At 35.7% G+C, this 19,278-nt stretch overlaps 1 protein-coding gene across 1 annotated transcript in view; it reads left to right on the top strand.

The window, feature by feature from the left end:
* TMEM232 (transmembrane protein 232) overlaps positions 1–19,278 on the top strand; it is a 351,105-nt gene that overhangs the window by 177,441 nt on the left and 154,386 nt on the right. The window contains exon 12 of the mRNA XM_089312847.1: positions 16,446–16,624. Within this exon, the coding sequence (XP_089168973.1) occupies positions 16,446–16,624 (179 nt within the window). The remainder of the gene's footprint in view (positions 1–16,445; positions 16,625–19,278) is intronic.

Below are 19,278 nucleotides of genomic sequence, written 5' to 3'. Positions count from 1 at the left end.
ATTGTTGTGTTGTTATCCTCATTTACTACCAGAAAGTTTTTGATTTCTCTTTGGATTTCCTCAATGACCCAGTGTTCATTCAGGAGCAAATTGTTCAGTCTCCATGGGTTTGCATATGCTCTACGGATTCCTGAGTTGCTAATTTCCAGGTTTATTCCACTGTGGTCTGATAAGCTGCATGGTATGAATCTAATTGTTTTGAATTTGCTGAGACTTGCTTTATGACCTAGTATGTGATGAATCCTAGAATAGGTTCCATGTACTACTGAGAAGAATGCAAATGCTTTATGTGTAGGTTAAAAGTTCTGTAGATATCTGTTAGATCCATTTTGGCTGTAGTGTCGATTAAATCTGCTGTTTCCTTTTGATGTTCTGTCCGGTTGATCTGTTTATCTGAGGGTGGATTATTGTAGTCCCCCGGTACTATTGTATTGGAGTCTAGGTCTCCTTTTAAGTCCCTTAACATATCTTTTAAATAAACCGGTGCCCTCTAATTAGGTGCATATACATTTATAATAGTAACATCTTCCTGTTGAATTGAACCATTTATCCTTATATAGTGCCCCTCTTTGTCTCTCTTAACTGTTTTTGTGTTAAAGCATATTTTTCTGATATTAATATGGCTACGCCAGCTCTTTTTTGGTTTCTGTTGGCATGGAATAACTTTTTCAAACCTTTCACTCTCAGTCTGCATGCATCTTTGTTGGAAAGATGTGTTTCTTGTAAGCAGCAAATAGATGGGTTTTGTTCCTTTATCCATTCAGCCAGTCTGTGCCTTTTAACTGGAGAGTTGAGGCCATTTATATTCAGTGTGACTATTGATAAGTAGTGACTTTGCCCTGCCATTTTCCCAAAGATATTTCTAATATATGCTTTGAACTACTTGTGATCTTTTACTGTGAGGTTATCTTCCTTTACCTTCTTTCATATTGAAGGCCATGTTTCTGTGTTTCTGTGTGTAACACATCTTTAAGCATTTTTTGCAGGGCTGGAGGAGTGGTGACAACTCTTTCAATTTCTGTTTGCCATGAAAGGTCTTCATTTCACCTTAATTCACAAATGAGAGTTTTGCAGGATATAATATTCTGGGATGGTAGTTTTTTTTTTTTTTTTCTCTTAGTACTTGGGCTATATCTCACTATTCCCTCCTAGCCTGTAGGGTTTCTGATGAGAATTCTGCTGTGATTCTAATTGGAGATCCTCTGAGAGTACTCTGGCATTTCTTTCTTGCATATTTTGGAATCTTTATGTTTCACTGTGGGGAGTTTGATTACAACGTGTTGCGGTGAGGATCGCTTCTGGTCATATTTATTCGGGGTTCTATGAGCTTCCTGTACTTGGATGTTTCTGTCCTTTTCCAAACCTGGGAAGATTTCTGCTAGTATCTTACTAAAAAGGCCTTCTAATCCTTTCTCTCTCTCCATGCCTTAGGAACTCCTAGAACCTGAATGTTCCATTTTTTAAAGTATCCTGTAGATTCCCAACAATATTTTTTAGACTTCTAATATCCTCTTCTTGTCTTTGGTTTGACTTTATACTTTCCTGTGCTCTGTCTTCTAAGTCTGATATTCTCTCTTCTATCTCACTGAATCTGTTTTTAAGGCTCTCAAATGCGTTTTTCATTTGACATATTGATTTCTTCATTTCATTTTGTTTTCTCTTCAATATCACAATTTCATGTTCTACTAGATTCCTCATTTCATTTTGATTCCTCCTTAAGATTTCATTTTCATGAGAGAAATTTTCTATCCTTCCAGTAAGGATTTCTGTAGTTCAAGAATTTGTTTTTGAGAACTTCTAAAAGTTCTTATCATAATTGTTTTGAAATCCGCACCTTGTATTTCTTCTATCTCATCATCTTCATAATCTTGGAGTGTCATGTTCATTTGGGGGCGTCATAATGTCTTCCTTGTTCTTTTTTCCTCAGTTTCTGCATTTGTTCCTTGGCATTTTGGAGATATTCTATGGTTTCTTCCTTTTTTTACTCGCTGTGGTAACTTTTCTCGTTATACTGTGACTCTAGATTAAGTGGACTGTCTGCTTTTGGTGGATCTTTAGAAGCTTGTGATGGGTGTGGCCAGAGAGCTCTGTTCAGTTCTTTCGTGTTAAGGGTGTGCCAAAGGTGACACACCGATTTCTGGTGTTGTAAATCTCTCTCTCTCTCTCTCTCTCTCTCTCTCTCTCTCTCTCTTTTTTTCAGAAGGGAAGTAATTCTGCACAGCTGAGCTATTCTCTTTGAAGGTAATCAGTGTCTGAGTGCTGGCCCCATGGGTATAATATTCGTCTGCTCTGTCCCAAGGACCACACAAAGGATCTGTGCAGTCCTCAGTGTAAGCTCAGATTCCCCTGCAATCTCCCACTGGGTTGCCAAGGTTACGAGTTTGTGGCATCTCCTATGGAGTACTCACGTCTCAGGCACTCCATGATTTCTCTCACACACCCTCAGTTTTTTTTCACAGTCTCAATTCATAAGCTCCACACATTCACTAGGTGTTAACCTCCTGTTATTTCTCCCCCTAGAGTCAGGTTTTTCTGCTTGGATGAGGGCAGGCACAGCCATGAGGTGACACACTGTTATGTATGTCCAAAATAGCACCTGCTCTTTGTCTTGCTCGCCTTCATAAGGTGAGTGGAGACAGAGAATCATGTCCATACCGGTCCCTTTTATTTTTTTTTCTCTCCTCTAATTAGCCTAGTGAACTTTCCCCCATGGAGCTTCAAGCCTCATTCCCTCTAGGCTCCTCCTGCCGCTTTTCTGCCAGTGTCTCAGGCTACTGAGGTTTCACCTCACCTCCCTTTCCAGCGCTGGTGCATAGACTTGGAGGCTGGGGTCCTGAACTGTGGGCACCCATACCCTCCTCGTAGATCCACCATGTCCCACTAGTTCTGGAAGAGTTTCCCCTGCAGTTTTTTCCCTAACTCTTTTCTGAAACAACAATATCTCCACGTTTATTAAACTATCTTTTCCCAGACTATCAGTATGCTCCCTCCCTATTCTGCCAACTTGGTAGACCTCCAAAAGCATTTACTTTGAAAAATTAGAGTGTTCAAAGCAGGCTGGATCTGCCTGGATACCACAGTTAGGAATAATGGAATAGGACAGCGGTTCTCTTTTGTTGGTTTTTGGAGCTAAGACCATGATTAAGAGGGACAGCCAGGGTCATTCATATTGCGCCACTAGAGGTGAGATTCTTGGACCAGCGCAATACGGACCAGAGCGAAAGCATTTGCCAAGGATATTTTCATTAATCAAGAATGAAAGTTCTTGAGGTTCGAAGACGATCAGAAAATAATAACAATAAAAGAAGCATCACTTGGCACTACTTTATCATCCTCAGCTTTCAGTGTGGTTTCTGAACTTGGCTGTAATTATGCCAAACTGGATCCTACCAGGTCTGGCATCTCTTCCTCTTGACTGTACCTCTTTCCTGTGATTATGCAATGTGCCAGAAGTTTACAGGTAAGTCAAGTTTGGATATCAAACATATTTCTAACCTAGGTTCCTAGGTTGCAGTTTGAGTTGATCAAATCTCTAGGCTTCTGCAGGATGCTCTCTTTCTGTTTACATTATTACTTCAAAGTAGGTGTGAGGAAGACCAGGAACTGGACATGTCAGGAGAACAGTCCTGAGCTTGCAACTCAGACCAAGCAGAAAGCTTGAGAAATTGATGCAGGCACATTTCCTTCCCTGCCCCTTTATTATAATCTTGGAATTGAGCTTCCACCCATGCAATTTGACACTGCAGGAGAAAGTGGAGAATAATTTCAGCTCATAATGTGTGAGAAGATATGGAAATTTGAACTCAGAGGTGAAGGAAAAGTAGTTAAATAGTTGTCAAATAGTCTGCAGTTTTTCAAACCTTAATAGAAGCAATATAAGTGTTTCATGGCCTAAAATTGCTTTATGCTCAATAACTGTGTGAAAAGCTCACTCATTCTCTGTCAATAATGCTTCAGCAATCAAAGACTAATTTATAGTATCTCTGGAAAACAGTTATTAATTGTAAGGCAAGACCTTGCTCTCTAAATCTGCTTGAGAATCTTCATAAGTCCCCAAATATTCATAATTTTGAAAGTTCAAAAATGTTGCTATACTTCTCCAGAAATTCTGCTGTCCTGTGTACAAAATAATGTTAATCTAGCTCTACGTCTTTAAACTGAAATTTTCCCTTTGTCTCATTCTGTATGTTTCCTGATTGGCTGCTGCTATTGCTTTTGTTGGAATTTGCTAAAATAACTTGCTGTACCTTTTCATGAAAAGCCTTTTGCAATATAAAGCCTTCTTTTACCTACTCAAAATAAAGGAGCTGATAAAACTATGAAAGTATTCCATTTTTGAAGTATATAGCAACAAGTATCCCATTTGATCTGATGGTCTAAAATCCATGTATAGCTGAAAATAAAAAAAAGGCCCATAAAGCAGATATAATACAATATTTTTAATGCATTTATGGTTCTAAATTCATTCCAACATGCCATTTTACAGATCATTTTTGTAATAATATATCTTGTAAGAAAAAGATAAACTTAGGCTTCCTATCCAGATTAATTAAAGGGCTGACTGACATATAGTTATTAATGAAAATAACTCATTAGATACTTGTGACTTCATTTGTTAAACAAGTGATGATTATATTAAGATCATCCAGTGTGCTTCAGTTTTTTTTGTCATCTAATATGGTAAAGAAATAAACATGAATATTCTGTTCCTTTCCACTCAAATCTATAGTCAAAATAAATTACTAATTTAATACAACATGTTTTCCTTGCATTCAGTCAGCATCTTTTTTGAGGTTTTCAGTGACTAGTTAGTTCAACCCTTTGGTGCAATTTGCGTTCATTTTTAATATTATTTACATGTGTATGTATACACACAATACATAATTCTACATTACCATTTTTTTGTACTGGTTTTTAAATAATCATTGAATTGTGTCTTAAAATGTGTTTTTAGTTTTGTAGGAACACTTACTATGAAAACTACCTTTAACAAATGTTTAAGTCAAATACAGAAGTAATAGGGGATTTCAACACCCCACTTTCAGCAATGGACAGATCAACTAGACAGAAAATCAATAAATAAACAACAGAGCTAATCGACACTATGGTCCAAATGGACCTAACAGATATCTACAGAACTTTTCACCCTACAGTTTCTGTATATACATATTCTCATCAGTTTCATCAGTGCATGGAACTTTTTCTAGGGTAGACCACATGCTAGGCCATAAAGCAAGGCTCAAAAAATTAAAAAAAATTGAAATCATGCCTTGCATCTTCTCTGACCACAGTGGAATGAAGCTCTAGATCATATGTAAATATATGAAGACTGAACAACATGTTCCTGAATGAACAGTGGCTCATAGAAGAAATTAAAAGAGAAATTAAAAAAATTTGGGGAAATGATTAAAGATGACATACATCATATAAAAACTTATAGGATACAGCAAAAAGTGCTAAGAGGAAAATTTATAGTAATTGGTGCCTACATGAAGAAATTGGAAAAGTACCAAATAAATGAGCTATCAGTACATCTCAAGGACCTAGAAAAACACCAATAAACCAAATCCCAAATTTATAGAAGAAAGAAATAATTAAAAATGGAAAGAAAGAAGAAATAAAGAAAATTAAAACAAGAAATCTCTGTCCTTAATGTGCTGTACATTGTTACTTAATGCTATAACTAGTACTCAAACAGTATTTTTCACTTTGTGTTTCTATGTGGGTGCAAACTGTTGAAATCTTTACTTAATATATGCTAAACTGATCTTCTGTATGTAAAGAGAATTGAAAATGAATCTTGATGTGAATGGAAGGGGAGAGGGAGCGGGAAAGGAGAGGGTTGTGGGTGGGAGGGAAGTTATGGGGGGGAAGCCATTGTAATCCATAAGCTGTACTTTTGAAATTTATATTCATTAAATAAAAGTTAAAAAAATAAAACTAATATATTTATTAAAAAAAGAAAATTAAAACAAGAAAGCCTTACAAAATATCAGTGAAATGAAAAGCTGGATTTTTGAAAAAGTACACAAAATTGATACTCCATTTGCCCAACTAACCAAAAAAAGAGAGAAGATCCAAATCTGTAAAATCAGAGATGAAAAAGAAATTAAAAAAATCATCAGAAGTTACTAAAAAAGAGCTGTAGGCCAAGAAATTGAGAAACCTAGAAGAAATGGATAAATTTCTGGACACATAGAATCTAAAAAATCAAGTCATGAAGACATAGAAAACCTAAACAGACCTATAACCAAGATGGATATTGAATCAATAATAAAGACTCTCTCAACAAAGAAAAGCCCTGGACTGGCCAGCCTCATTTCTGAATTCTACCTGACATTTAAATAACTAATTCCAATTATTCTGAAGCTATTCAAAACAATTGAAAGGGAGATAATCCTTGCAAACTCTTTCTATGAAGCCTGCATCACCTTAATTCTTAAATCAGAAAAAGATAACAACACAGAGAGAGAACTATAGACCAATATCCTTGATGAAAGACAGATGCAAAAATCCTCAACAAAATATTAGCTAATTGAATCTAAAAAGACATCAGAAATTTCATTCACCTGTACCAAGTGGGATTTATCCCTGGTATGCAGGGATGGTTCAATATTCCCAAATCCTTCAATGTGATACATGACATCAACCAACTGAAGAACAAAGACAATATGGTTATCTCAATAGATGCACAGAAAGCATTTGAAAAAATACAAGACACTTTCAGTACGAAAACTTAGCCCCTTCTCACCACTGCTATTTAAATATAGCTCTGGAATTATAGTGTCCCCAGGCAAAAAAAAGAAATCAAAGGGATACAAATTGAAAAGAAGGAAGTCAAATTATCCCTGTTTGTATATGACATGATTCTGTGCATAGGGTAACCAAAAGACTTCACTGAAAGACTACTGAAATTCATAGAAGAGTTTGGTAAAGTAGCAGGATATAAAATCAACACAGAAAAATCAATAGCCTTTGTTCATACAGACAATGTCGTGGCTGGGAAAGAACTTTCATGACCAATCCTACTCACAATAGCTACAAAAAATTAAATACTTTGGAATAAATTTCACAAATGATATCAAAGACCTCTATGATGAAATTAAAAACATTAAAAAATAAATAGAAGACATTAAAAAAAAACAAAAAAATCTTTCATGTTCATGAATTAGAAGAATCAAGATCATTGAAATGTCCATACTACCCAAAACAATTTACAGATTCAATGAAATCCCAATCAAATAACAATGTCATTCTCAGATCTAGAAAAAATTTTGCTAAAATTCATATGGAAACACAAGAGAACCCAAATAGCTAAAAAAATCGTATACAACAAAAACAAAGCTTGAGACATAACAATACCGGATTTCAAAACATACTACATAATCAGAACAGCCTGGTCATGGCACAGAAACAGACGTGTAGACGAATGGAACAGAATAGAAACTCCAGAAGTCGGTCTACACATCCACAATCAACTTACCTTTGACAAAGAAGCTAAAATAAATCCCTGGAGCAAAGACAGTCTCTTCAACAAATGGTTCTGGGAAAACTGGATGTTCATGTGCAGAAATATAAAATTAGACTCCTATCTTATAACTTATGCAAAAATCCACTCAAAATGGATCGAAGACTTAAATCTACTACCCAATACCATCAAATTACTAAAGAACATTGGAGAAAATCTGCAAGACATTGACATAGATAAAGAGTTCTTAAAAAAGACCCCAGAAGCACAGGCAATCAAAGCCAAAATTGACAAATGGGATTACATAAAGCTGAGAAGCTTCTACACTGCAAAAGAAACACTCAGGAAAGTGAAGAGGCCACCTACAGAATGGAAGAAATTATTTGTAAACTATGCAAATAACAAAGGATTAGCATCCAGAATCTATAAAGAGCTCAGGAAATTCAATAACAGCAAAACAAACAATCCAGTAAAGAAATGGGCAGAAGACTTGAAGAACTTGAATAGGCATTTTTCAAGAGAAGAAAATAAGATGGTCAACAGACATTTGAAAAAATGCTATGGATCACTAGCCATTGGGGAAATGCAACTCAAAACCACAATGAGGTTTCGCCTCATTCCAGTTAGAAAGGCTCTCATACAGAAATCAACAAACAACAAATGCTCACTAGGATGTGGGGAAAATGGTACCCTAATCCACTCTTGATGGGAATGTAAACTGGTGCAGCTACTGTGGAAGATAGTATGGCGATACCTCAGAAATCTGAATGTAGACCTACCATATGATCCAGTCATTGCACTTCTGTGAATTTACCCAAACCCAAAGAAATCAACATATGAAAGAATTATCTGTACTCCCATGTTCAATGCAGCACAATTCACAATTTCTAACATATGGAATCAATCCAGATGTCCATCAACTGTTGACTAAGTAAAGAAATTTTGGTATATATAAAGTATAGAGTACTACCCAGCTGTAAAAAAAAAAAAAAAAAAAAAAAAAAAAAAGTGAAATCTTGTCTTTTGCCACAAGATGGCCACAACTGGAAACCATTGTTCTTAGTGAAATAAACCAATCCCCAAAATACAGATACCATATGTTTTCCCTGATCTGAGATAACCAGTAGAGTGCCTAAAATGCAATGTATTAGAATGAAATGGACATTTTGAAATTTGATAATTGTTTATAGCCATTGTCTCTTCTGTTTAGGAACAGTGCTGCTGTTTTTTTTTCCTTTGTGCTATTTCTTTGAATTCTTTTATTTAATGTAGTGTTAACTTTATGATCATTAAGAAAACTGCAAGTAGATCTTTGTAAAATTAAAGAGTGGGAATGGGAGAGGGAGAAGGAGGAAGGGTTGGAGCATGGGCAGAGGTACGATAGTGTGGGAAGTATCATTATGTTCCCTAAATCTGTGGATATGAAGTACATGAAATGTGATATCTTAATTAAAATTAAAAAAGGGTGTTGAATTATATCAAACATATTTTCTGTAAGAGCTAAAGTGATCATGTGTTTTATTTTTCATTGTATTTATGTTTATCACATGCATTGATTTTACTGTGTTGAGCCATCTTAGCATCTCCAGGAAAAATCCCTTTTGATTATTGTATATGATCTTTTTAATATTCTGTTGGATTTGCTTTCCAAATATTTTGATGAATACTGTTTATCAGGGTATTGGCCTGAAATTTTATTTTCTTATGGTATCTGTCTGGTTTTCTTAGCAGGATAATGCTGGTTTCATAAAATAGGTGTGAAACATTTCTCTCCTCTACTATGTTTTTTATGTTTTGTTCAAATAGGATTTATATTAAATCAATATGTGTTATACTTTTTGATTGAAGTCATCTCTATCCTGTGCTTTTCTTGATTGTGAGTCTTTTAATTGCTGATTTAATCATTTTTGTTATAGCTGAATTAAAAGTTATAGATAGATTTATACTTTTTTCATGATTCAATCCTGGTGAGGTGTATGTTTTTAGAGATTTATATTTGATCCCAGTTTTCTTTTTTGTGTATAATTGTTGATAGTATTTTCATCAGCCCTTTTATTTTTGTGGCATCAGTTGTAATGTCTCCTCTTCTGACTGTTTATTTGAGTCTTTTCGCTTTCATAATTTAGGCTAACAACTTTCAATTTTGTTCATTGCTGAAAAAAAAACCCCGAAGCTTGTTGATTTTTTCTTACTCTTCTATTCTCTTTTTGGTTCACTTATACTCAGATCTTTGTTTTCTTTCATTATGGAGATATGAAGGCATCACGAAACCAGATTTCAAGACCTACTACAGGGCTATTATAGCATAAACAGCATGATACTGGCATAAAAATAGACACAAAGACCTACAGTACAGAATAGAAACTTCAGAAATAAGTCTGCAATCTACGATGAACTTATCTTTAATAAATGTGCCAAAAAATTCATTGGAGAAAGGACCATTTCTTTAATAAGTGGTGTTGGAAAATGGATTTTTCATTACAGCAGTTGGAAATAAGACCCCAACCTTGCAACCTATACCAAAACCAACTCAAAATGAATCAAGCATGTAATGCAAGATCTGAAACTGATAGAAGTTAATAGTTTCTATTACCAAATGTTTCCTCTATCAGTTTCTAGACTAATGAGTTTAATAAAGGAAACTATAGGGAACACGCTTCAAGACATTGTCATAGGGAAAGATTTATGAATAAGATCCCAAAGCACAAATAAAAAAAAAAAGTAGCCAAATGGGATTGTATCACTCTCAAGAAGATTCTGCACAGCAAAGGAAACAATAGTATGAATAGACAACCAACAGAGTGAGAGAAATTATTCACAAACTAGATCAATATCCAGAATATATAATGAGCTCACAAATGCAACTGGAGACATTTTATTTATTGAATGGAGAAATAAGCCAGTCCCAAGAAACAATTATATTTTCTCTGATATCTTTTTACTTGTTGAACATTATGTTTAGTGATGCATTAAGCCTGTGATTATAAAGTAAATTGAAATTATGTTATTGCAAAAATTAAGGGAAAAAGAAATTAAAGAAGGAAAAGGGGAGAGAAGTATGGTTATCTTAGAATTGTTATCTATGAAATACATGAAATATTTTCACATTATATTAAAAAATTAAGAAAAAGAAATTAAAAATGACAAAGCAAACTAGTTAAGAGATGGTCAAAGGTTCTGAATGGAAATTTTCAAAAGAATAAATACAAATAGCCAACAAATATGTGAAATATGCTCAATGTCACTAAGGGACTGACCATAACAACATAATGAGGTATCATCTCATTCTAATTAGAATGGCGTTTATCCAAAAGACAAAAAGGATATGGTAAGAATATGGAGATAAGAGAACCCTAATCTACTGTTGGTGGGAGTGAAAATTTTCATAGCCATTATGAAATATTAGGAAAATTTCTCTGATAACTGAAAAAAGAGCTACTGTATAATCTAGCTTTCCCACTTCTGGAAATATAACCAAAAAATTAAGTCAGTATATGAAAGAGATACCTGCACCTCTATGTTGCCTTCAGTCCAGTTCACAATAGCAAAGATATATAATTAATCTAGATGATCATGAACTGAGGCCTGTATAGAAATGTGAGGTATTTATACATGATGGAATATTACTTAGCCACAAAAAAATAGTGACATGCTGACATTTGCAGCAAAATAGATGGAGCTGGAATTATGCTAAGTAATATAAGCCAGACATGGACAAATTTCATGTGTTTTCTCTCATATTTGGAAGTATATTTATATATATATATGCTATAGTATTATATTTATAATATGTGTCATTATTTAGTACATATATTTATGTGTTGTTTTCACTGTTATAATCCTTACATTATAATATACTCTTTTTTCTACATTTATGATCTTTGTCATGAATCCCACATTATGCAATATTAATATCCTTGTTTTAAAAAATGGCATTTATGTGTATGTATGTAACATTCACACATGGAGTGAATATGGCAATCTATTCAAAACTGTGAAATCTGTGTGTGCTCATTCAACTCTTCTTTATTCATTTCTGTATTATTTGAAATATTTTAAAATAAAGTTTGAAAAGTGCTCCCCACAAAGCTATCCCCCCAAAGCGTTGCTACAATGAAAGGCCCCAATAAATAATTAGAATTTATTAATAATTTTCTTCATTCAGCATTTTTGATTTCCTAGACTGCTGCGTGTTTTGCTGCAGACACAGACAGTTTTTCTCTCAGTGTATCTAAAGTGACATCTTTGATAGCTGCCACAGGGCACTCAAAGCAGAACAGAAGAGCACCTTCTGCTCTATGTGGTCCCTGGATGAGGAGTTTCATGGCAGCCATGCTTCTCAGCACATGTCTGAACGCACAGACTAGAAATGCAGTCCACTTTTTGTGACAGTTGTAACACACACCATCTGTCTGAGATGGTTTTTTTCTTCAGTGACTGTCAGTCTATTGTATATAATAGATTCTCCTCACAAATACCATTCATCAGGAGTATTTCACTGAAGTTAAAATCAACAGGTGAACAGCTTACTTTTAAAATGTGGAATTTTCAAAGGAATTTTTTTGAAAATAGTTAACAGAATGTATTGATGGATTCATCATTAGTCTCATACATTCAAAATCCAACATATTCACATTGATAATCTGTTATAGTCTTGTGAAATATTATTTTTCAAGAAAATAAGAATTTAAAATTTGGGAAAAAAAAGTGATTTGTATGTACTTTTCTCAACCACTCTTGATATTAGGAAGAATTTGGACTCTGGAAATACATTTAGAAATACATTAAAATACAGTATACTTTATTTGTAGTATTGTTCAAAAACTTTTTTCTCTTTTTCAAAAATTTATGTATTTCCTTACATTGAATTCAAGCATTATCTTCTTTGTTAATGATTCACAAATCCTTAATCTCATTCTTGCTGTTTTATTTGCATTCCAGCCATACTTTTACAAGTATGCCTCTCTCATACCACTTGTCCAAATAATGTTTATATCCTTGTTCTCCATACTGGTTTCTCTGTACAGCTTCTAATTTTTGCAAGTGCTTTCATAATTGTTTGAATCTCCTGAGTTTAAAAATGTCTATCTCTTCACTCCCATTCTCATTCTGCCCCATGGCTAAGAAGTCTTACTGGATCTTCTCCACCATGTCTTTTTTTTTTTTGGTGGGGGCAGGTTCTTTTTTTAATTAAAAATTTATTTATTTTATTTGAAAGACAGAGATATAGAGAGTAAGAGGGGGGTTATCTGCTGGTTCACTCCTCGAATGGCTACAACAGCCAAAGCTGGGCCAGGCCGAAGCCGGGAGCTAGGAGGCTCATCCAGGTCTCCTACATGGATGCAGGGGCCCAAGCACTTGAGCCATCTTCTTCTGCTTTCCCAGGCGCATTAGCAGGGAGCTGGATTAGAAGAGGAGCAGCAAGGACTCCAACCAGCATCCATATTGGATGTCGGCACTGCAGGCAGAGGCTTAACTTTCTATGCCACAATGCCAGCCCCTCTGCCATATCTTGAATTTGTCCATTCGTCTCCAATTCCTTGATGCCCATCACAGCAAAAATTTTGATTACTTCATAAAACTCCTATAAATGCTTCCCAATTTTTTGCTTGAACAGACCTAACATTGCATTGAATAGGTATAACAGTGCTACTTTGTTCAAACATCTACCATTTAAACTCAACCCATCAGTCATGTTATTTTATTTTACCTTATCCATTTTGTATTTATATTTATTTTTTCCATTTTATTTGAAAGGCAGAGAGAGAGGGAAAGAGGGAGAAATCTTCTATGTGCTTGTTCACACCCCGAATGACAATAGCTAGGTCTGGTACAGGCTGAAGCCAGGAGCTGAGAACTCCCATCTGGATCGCCCACGTGGGTGATAAGGACTCAAATATTTGATCTTTCACTTATTGCCTCCCAGGGTGTATATTCGTAGGAAGCTGGTTGGAAGTGGGGTAGCCCAGACTGAAATCAAGCACTTGAATATGGGATGAAGACAACCTATCCAGTGACTTAAACCTTGTGCCAAAAGCCCATCCTGTCTTGTCCATTTTAATTTGAACTCCCCACCTGAGCTCCACTGGAGGTCTTTGCTAGTATCCTCTTCCTTGTCTCTTCATGCAGTTACCTTTCTCCCGGGAGTTCTACTGCTAGTCTTACTATGCCGATTTCCTCAGAGTTGTCCTTGTTTTATTCCTGAAAGTTCTGTGTATTGGGAAATCCCTCAGGTCCATACAAATGCAGACTGCTGTTTCCCTTCCCACATTCAATGAACAGATCTTTATAAATTAGATCTATTATGGTTTGGGCATGATGCTAAGTGTTAGGGATGTACAAGTAAATAAAAGATGCTCTCTGGCTCCAGTAGTTTAGAATATATGAATAAAAACTCTGTTACAATATGTTGTAATGCATTGTAATGTTGTTAGTACAGAGCAACTAGATTGCCACAGGGATTCAGAGAAGGCTTTCTAGTGAAAAGAATGCAAGGGATCCACTTGTAGTGTGCATGTATTTTTGGACAGAGTGACTTCTAGTTATCTCAAGGGTAAGGTACCAAGGCTAAAAGATTGAATAAGATATATATTTTGGGACTTCAGTAGCTTAATCTGCTGTAAGTATATTTGTAAGAGTGGTGGGAATGAATGAAGGGTGATGTATGTATTCCTAAGATGTCATATTACACAGGCAGAGCCATGGTTTTCTGGCTGTATGATTTGGAATTTACATAGGGACAAACAGCATTCCTTTGCCAAGTTGTGAGAAGGAAAGCCACTTGGTCAGATTTAGAAAGATAATGGTGAAGCAGAACGTACGACAGGAAGATGGAGTGACCAGCAGATGACAGATACCACCCCCCATCCCATTTTCAAATAAAGTTAAAAAAATTTAAAATAATGATCAGGAAGCTTTTACAGTATTTATTCCTGAGCCAACTTTGATTTTTCAGATATCATCCCATTTGAAATATTTCCCTAGAATCTTCCTTTGCACTTTTCCTATGAGTACTTATTGAATAAGGTCTGATAAAGCTTCGCTTTTTCCAGGTCCTGTTCTTCCTCTTCCGGCCTCTCTGATCTGTTACTTTTGTGGCCCAGTTAGATCAATAAGAAACACATTTTCTTTTTTTTTTTAACTTTTATTTAAAGAAACACATTTTCACTGATCTTTCTCATACAGATTATTCTAGTCTTCCAGAATCATCAACTAATTGAATTCACAAATTATCTTTCTCTAACATTAGTCAAAACAAAGAAAATAATTCATGTTTTATTGATTAAATTTTAATATAAACATTTTAATGTAATTTAGTGAAAAATACTAATTATCATTTGTTAAAAAAGAATTGTTTCACATTTATTTATAATTACATGAACATAATTTCAATATAAGTTTCAAATATTGTAGCACCCCAAATTTGTATTTGATATGAGGGTAAAATGACATTTTTGTAAGAACTGAGTGTATAAGTATAGCTTCATTTTTATAGCTTGCAATGACTCTCCTAAAGTAGCAACAACGGAGAGGATAGATGGTGCCTTCATATTGGAAGCTGTACATAAAGCTTATTCCTTCCATTTCTAAAGTGAGTAAATGCATTATCTCCTTTACACCGTCTATAGTGTCTTCCTTTCCTATGACTGGAATTGATGGTAAGAAATGCAAAGAAAAAAAGGAGAGGCTGCGTTGACTGCGGCAATATTAGCCCAGCCATCACCTCTTCTATCAGTCAGAAGCTGGTTGATTCTAGATAACATTCTAACCAATTCAGATTCTTGTATTCTCTTCTGTTCTTCTGAGTATAGTAAGAGCTCCATAGCAGGATTTCAGTGAGGACAAGAATTGTCACACATATCTGTTGCTCCCATGTATGTTTTGCAATGATTATTGTTATTGTTATTATTATTAACCTGTATTAAAATGAAATTGATTTAAGGAAAGTTGAGGATGTAGCATTTCAGATTCTCTTTGTATCTTTCTTCAAGAGGAGCAGTGATGGGGCCAATGGCGTGGTGTAGCGGCTAAAGCTGCCACTTGCAATGCTGGCATCCCATATTGGCACTGGTTTGTGTCCTGGCTTCTCCACTTCTAATCCAGCTCTCTGCTGTAGCCTAGAAGAGCAGTGGAAGATGGCCCAGGTGCTTGAGCCCCTGCACCCACATGGGAGACCTGGAAGAAGCTCCTAGCGCCTGGCTTTGGAATGACACAGCTCTAGCGATTGCAGCTATCTGGGCAGTGAACCAGCGGATGGAAGACCTCTCTCTGTGCCTTTGCCTCTCTGTGACTCTGCCTTTCAAATAAATAAATAAATCTAAAAAAAAAGAAAAACTACAAAACTTTAGAAGAAGGAAAGTCTTGGATTTTTTTCATCTCCTCTGCATTGATTACTTTCTTTCCCCTATTCCAATTGATTTATGTTACTGTTATTGAAAAAAATTTATAGTATATATCAGTATTTTTTGTCTGCTTTTTGCATTAAAAGTTTTCTGCTTGGTTCAAATGCCAGGTTTCACAGGGCTTGATACTTTTTTATAATAGCCAGTGATTTTTTCCCCCCTATATCTGTGATATATTATAAAAGTTCACTGATGATGCAGGTAGAAATTTTAAAGTGTTTCATGATGTCTTAAAATTAAGGATGTAATAGTAGTGGAAGGTCAGAGATTTTTAAAGCTTAGATTTTACAGTCTTTAAAAGAATAAGAAAGGAAGGCAGAGGGACCGAGGAGGAGAAAGGATAATTTTTGAAAGTATCATTATACTCTTAAAACTGTATATATGAAACAGATGAAACTTGTTCCCTTTATATAATTAATATTTTTAAAATGTAGAAATAAAAACAAATTACAGTCTTCAAAATGTTATTGTGAATTTTAGTAAAATCACTTTTTTTGTTATTTTGTTTTTCACACAACTGTACTTTAGTCAAGTAAATGAGAGTATCTTCTTAAAGGATATTTATTTTTAAACAGGTGATCAAGTAATCTGGAGAGGATACTATAGCATAGTGTATAACCTGGTGAAAATGTCCTGGGAACTTCAGGGAGATGAAGAACAGGATGGCTTTAGAAACGTAATATGGCAAACATTACAGAAAACAAAGGAGTGTGAGAAAGACGTGCGGATCCAAAATGCCATCAGGGTAGCTCAGGTAAGAAAACACTGCTCTATAAATTGCTGCTTCTCTGATCAGCAAATCATGCTCTTCAGTTCTCTCTATGGAAAAAGGAATATTCACATTCAGTGTTAGTAACTCAGGACAGAGAATGCTATTTTTAAAAATTGACACTGACCTATTTTTGTTAAAGGTAGGAGTGTCGAGGTGTAGGTGGTGGCATAAAAACAGGCCTCCAAGAACCATGAACAGAAACAGAATTAGACGAATTTGACAATCCTAGGGGCAGACATACCTAGCAAGGAGTGATTCCATGACAGAGCTCAGGCTGGCTCAAAATTCTGACAGACATTGCACATGCCCTAAATCAAGGTAAACAATCAGGCCCTGGTTCTTTTACTCTAGCAGAAAATTTGCTGAGGAAGTTTGGAGAATACTGGGCATGTTAAGAAGCAGAACATATATCTCAGATTCGGGACTAATGTCTGGATAAGTGGTGGCAGAGAGTAGAGCCATGTTCACCTGTTCATGCCCGAGGAGGCAGCCGAGCTGGGATTCACACCAGAGGGACAGGGGACTTTTTATAATGGATGTGAGGAATAAAGAGGCCTTGTCCTCACTGTGGAGTGTTCCCTCCCTTCTCTAGTTCTCGAGTTCTGGGCAGAAACACTGAGCAGAAGGTTGAAAGACAGTCATAGCATGACACTGGGAATGAGAGAGGTTAACAGTGGCACAATTCAGTGATTTCAACAAACTCAGAAAATAAACAGGTGAAGGTAAAAGTCCCATTATTGGTCTGTCCCTGAATGACAAGACTCCTCCCTCCCATCAGCCTGCTTGACACTAGCATTTATTTATTTATTTATTTATTTATTTATTTATTTTTTGTGTGTGTATGTAAAAATTATAGATTATATTTATTAACAAATTAGTAGCATGGTATTTCTTTCATTTTCTATTCTCTTTATATACAGAAGATCAGTTTAGCATACATTTTTTTCCCCAGTGTTTTGACTTTGTTTCTTTTTTTTTCAACTTTTATTTAATGAATATGAATTTCCAAAGTACGACTTATGGATTACAATGGCTTCCCCCCCATACCGTCCCTCCCACCCACAACCCTCCCCTTTCCCACTCCCTCTCCCCTTCCATTCACATCAAGATTAATTTTCATTTATCTTAATATACAGATATATCAGCTTAGTATACATTAACTAAGGATTTCAACAGTTTGCTCCCACACAGAAACATAAAGTGAAAAATAATAGATGATTTTTTTAAATGATGATGAAATCAGATCAGACCTATTGTCATGTTTAATCCCAGTGAGAGTGAAGTTGGGAATTGATAATTTCTTTTTTTTTTTTTTTTTACAGAAGATCAGTTTAGTGTACATTAAGTAAAGATTTCAGTCGTTTGCACCCCCATAGAAACACAAAGTGAAATATACTGTTTGAGTACTCGTTATAGCATTAAGCCTCAGTGTACAGCACGTTAAGGACCGAGATCCTACATGAGGAGTAAGTGCACAGTGACTCCTGTTGTTGACTTTACCAATTGACACTCCTGTTTATGGCATCAGTAATCTCCCTATGCACCAGTTATGAGTTTCCAAGGCTATGGAAGCCCCTTGAGTTCTCCGACTCTTATCTTGTTTAGACACGGTCATAGTCAAAGTGGAGGTTCTCTCCTCCCTTCAGAGAAAGGTACCTCCTTCTTTGAAGACCTGTTCTTTCCACTGGGATCTCACTCACAGAGATCTTTTTGCCAGAGTGTCTTGGCTTTCCATGCCTGAAATACTCTCATGGGCTTTTCAGCCAGATCCGAATGCCTTTAGTGCTGATTCTGAGGCCAGAGTGCTATTTAGGACATCTGCCATTCTATGAGTCTGCTGAGTATCTCGCTTCCCATGTTGGATCACTCTCCCCTTTATTTATTCTATCGGTTAGTGTTAGCAGGTACTAGACTTGTTTATGTGCTCCCTTTGACTCTTAGTCCTTTCATTATGATCAATTGTGAACTGAAATTGACCACTTGGACTAGTGAGATGGCATTGGTACATGCCATCTTGATAGGATTGAATTGGAGTCCCCTGGTATGTTTCTAACTCTACCATTTGGGGCAAGTCAGCTTGAGCATGTCCCAAATTGTACATCTCTTCCCTCTCTTATTCCCACTCTTATGTTTAACAGGGACCACTTTTCAGTTAAATTTCAACACTTAAGAATAACTGTGTGATAATTGCAGAATTAAACCAGTCATATTAAGTAGAACAGACAAAAACAAAACAAAAAAAACTACAAAGAGGGATAATGAATTAAGTTGTCCATTAACAGTCAGGGCTATGCTGATCAAGTCACCGTTTCTCATAGTGTCCATTTCACTTCAACAGGTTTCCTTTTTGGTGTTCAGTCAGTTGTCACCGATCAGGGAGAACATATGGTATTTGTCCCTTTGGGACTGGCTTACTTCACTCAGCATGATGTGTTCCAGATTCCTCCATTTTGTTGCAAATGACTGGATTTCGTTGTTTCTTACTGCGGTATAGTATTCTAAAGAGTACATATCCCATAATTTCTTTATCCAGTCTACCGTTGATGGGCATTTAGGTTGGTTCCAGTTCTTGGCTATTGTGAATTGTGCTGCAATAAACATTAGGCTGCAGACCGCTTTTTTGTTTGCCAATTTAA

The sequence above is a fragment of the Oryctolagus cuniculus genome, chromosome 14, assembly GCF_051225735.1.
Source record: "Oryctolagus cuniculus isolate XC-2025 breed Fujian yellow rabbit chromosome 14, ASM5122573v1, whole genome shotgun sequence".
Lineage (NCBI taxonomy): Eukaryota > Metazoa > Chordata > Mammalia > Lagomorpha > Leporidae > Oryctolagus > Oryctolagus cuniculus.
Note: the sequence above shows the minus strand (reverse complement) of the source record. Positions and strands in the feature narration are given on the sequence as shown.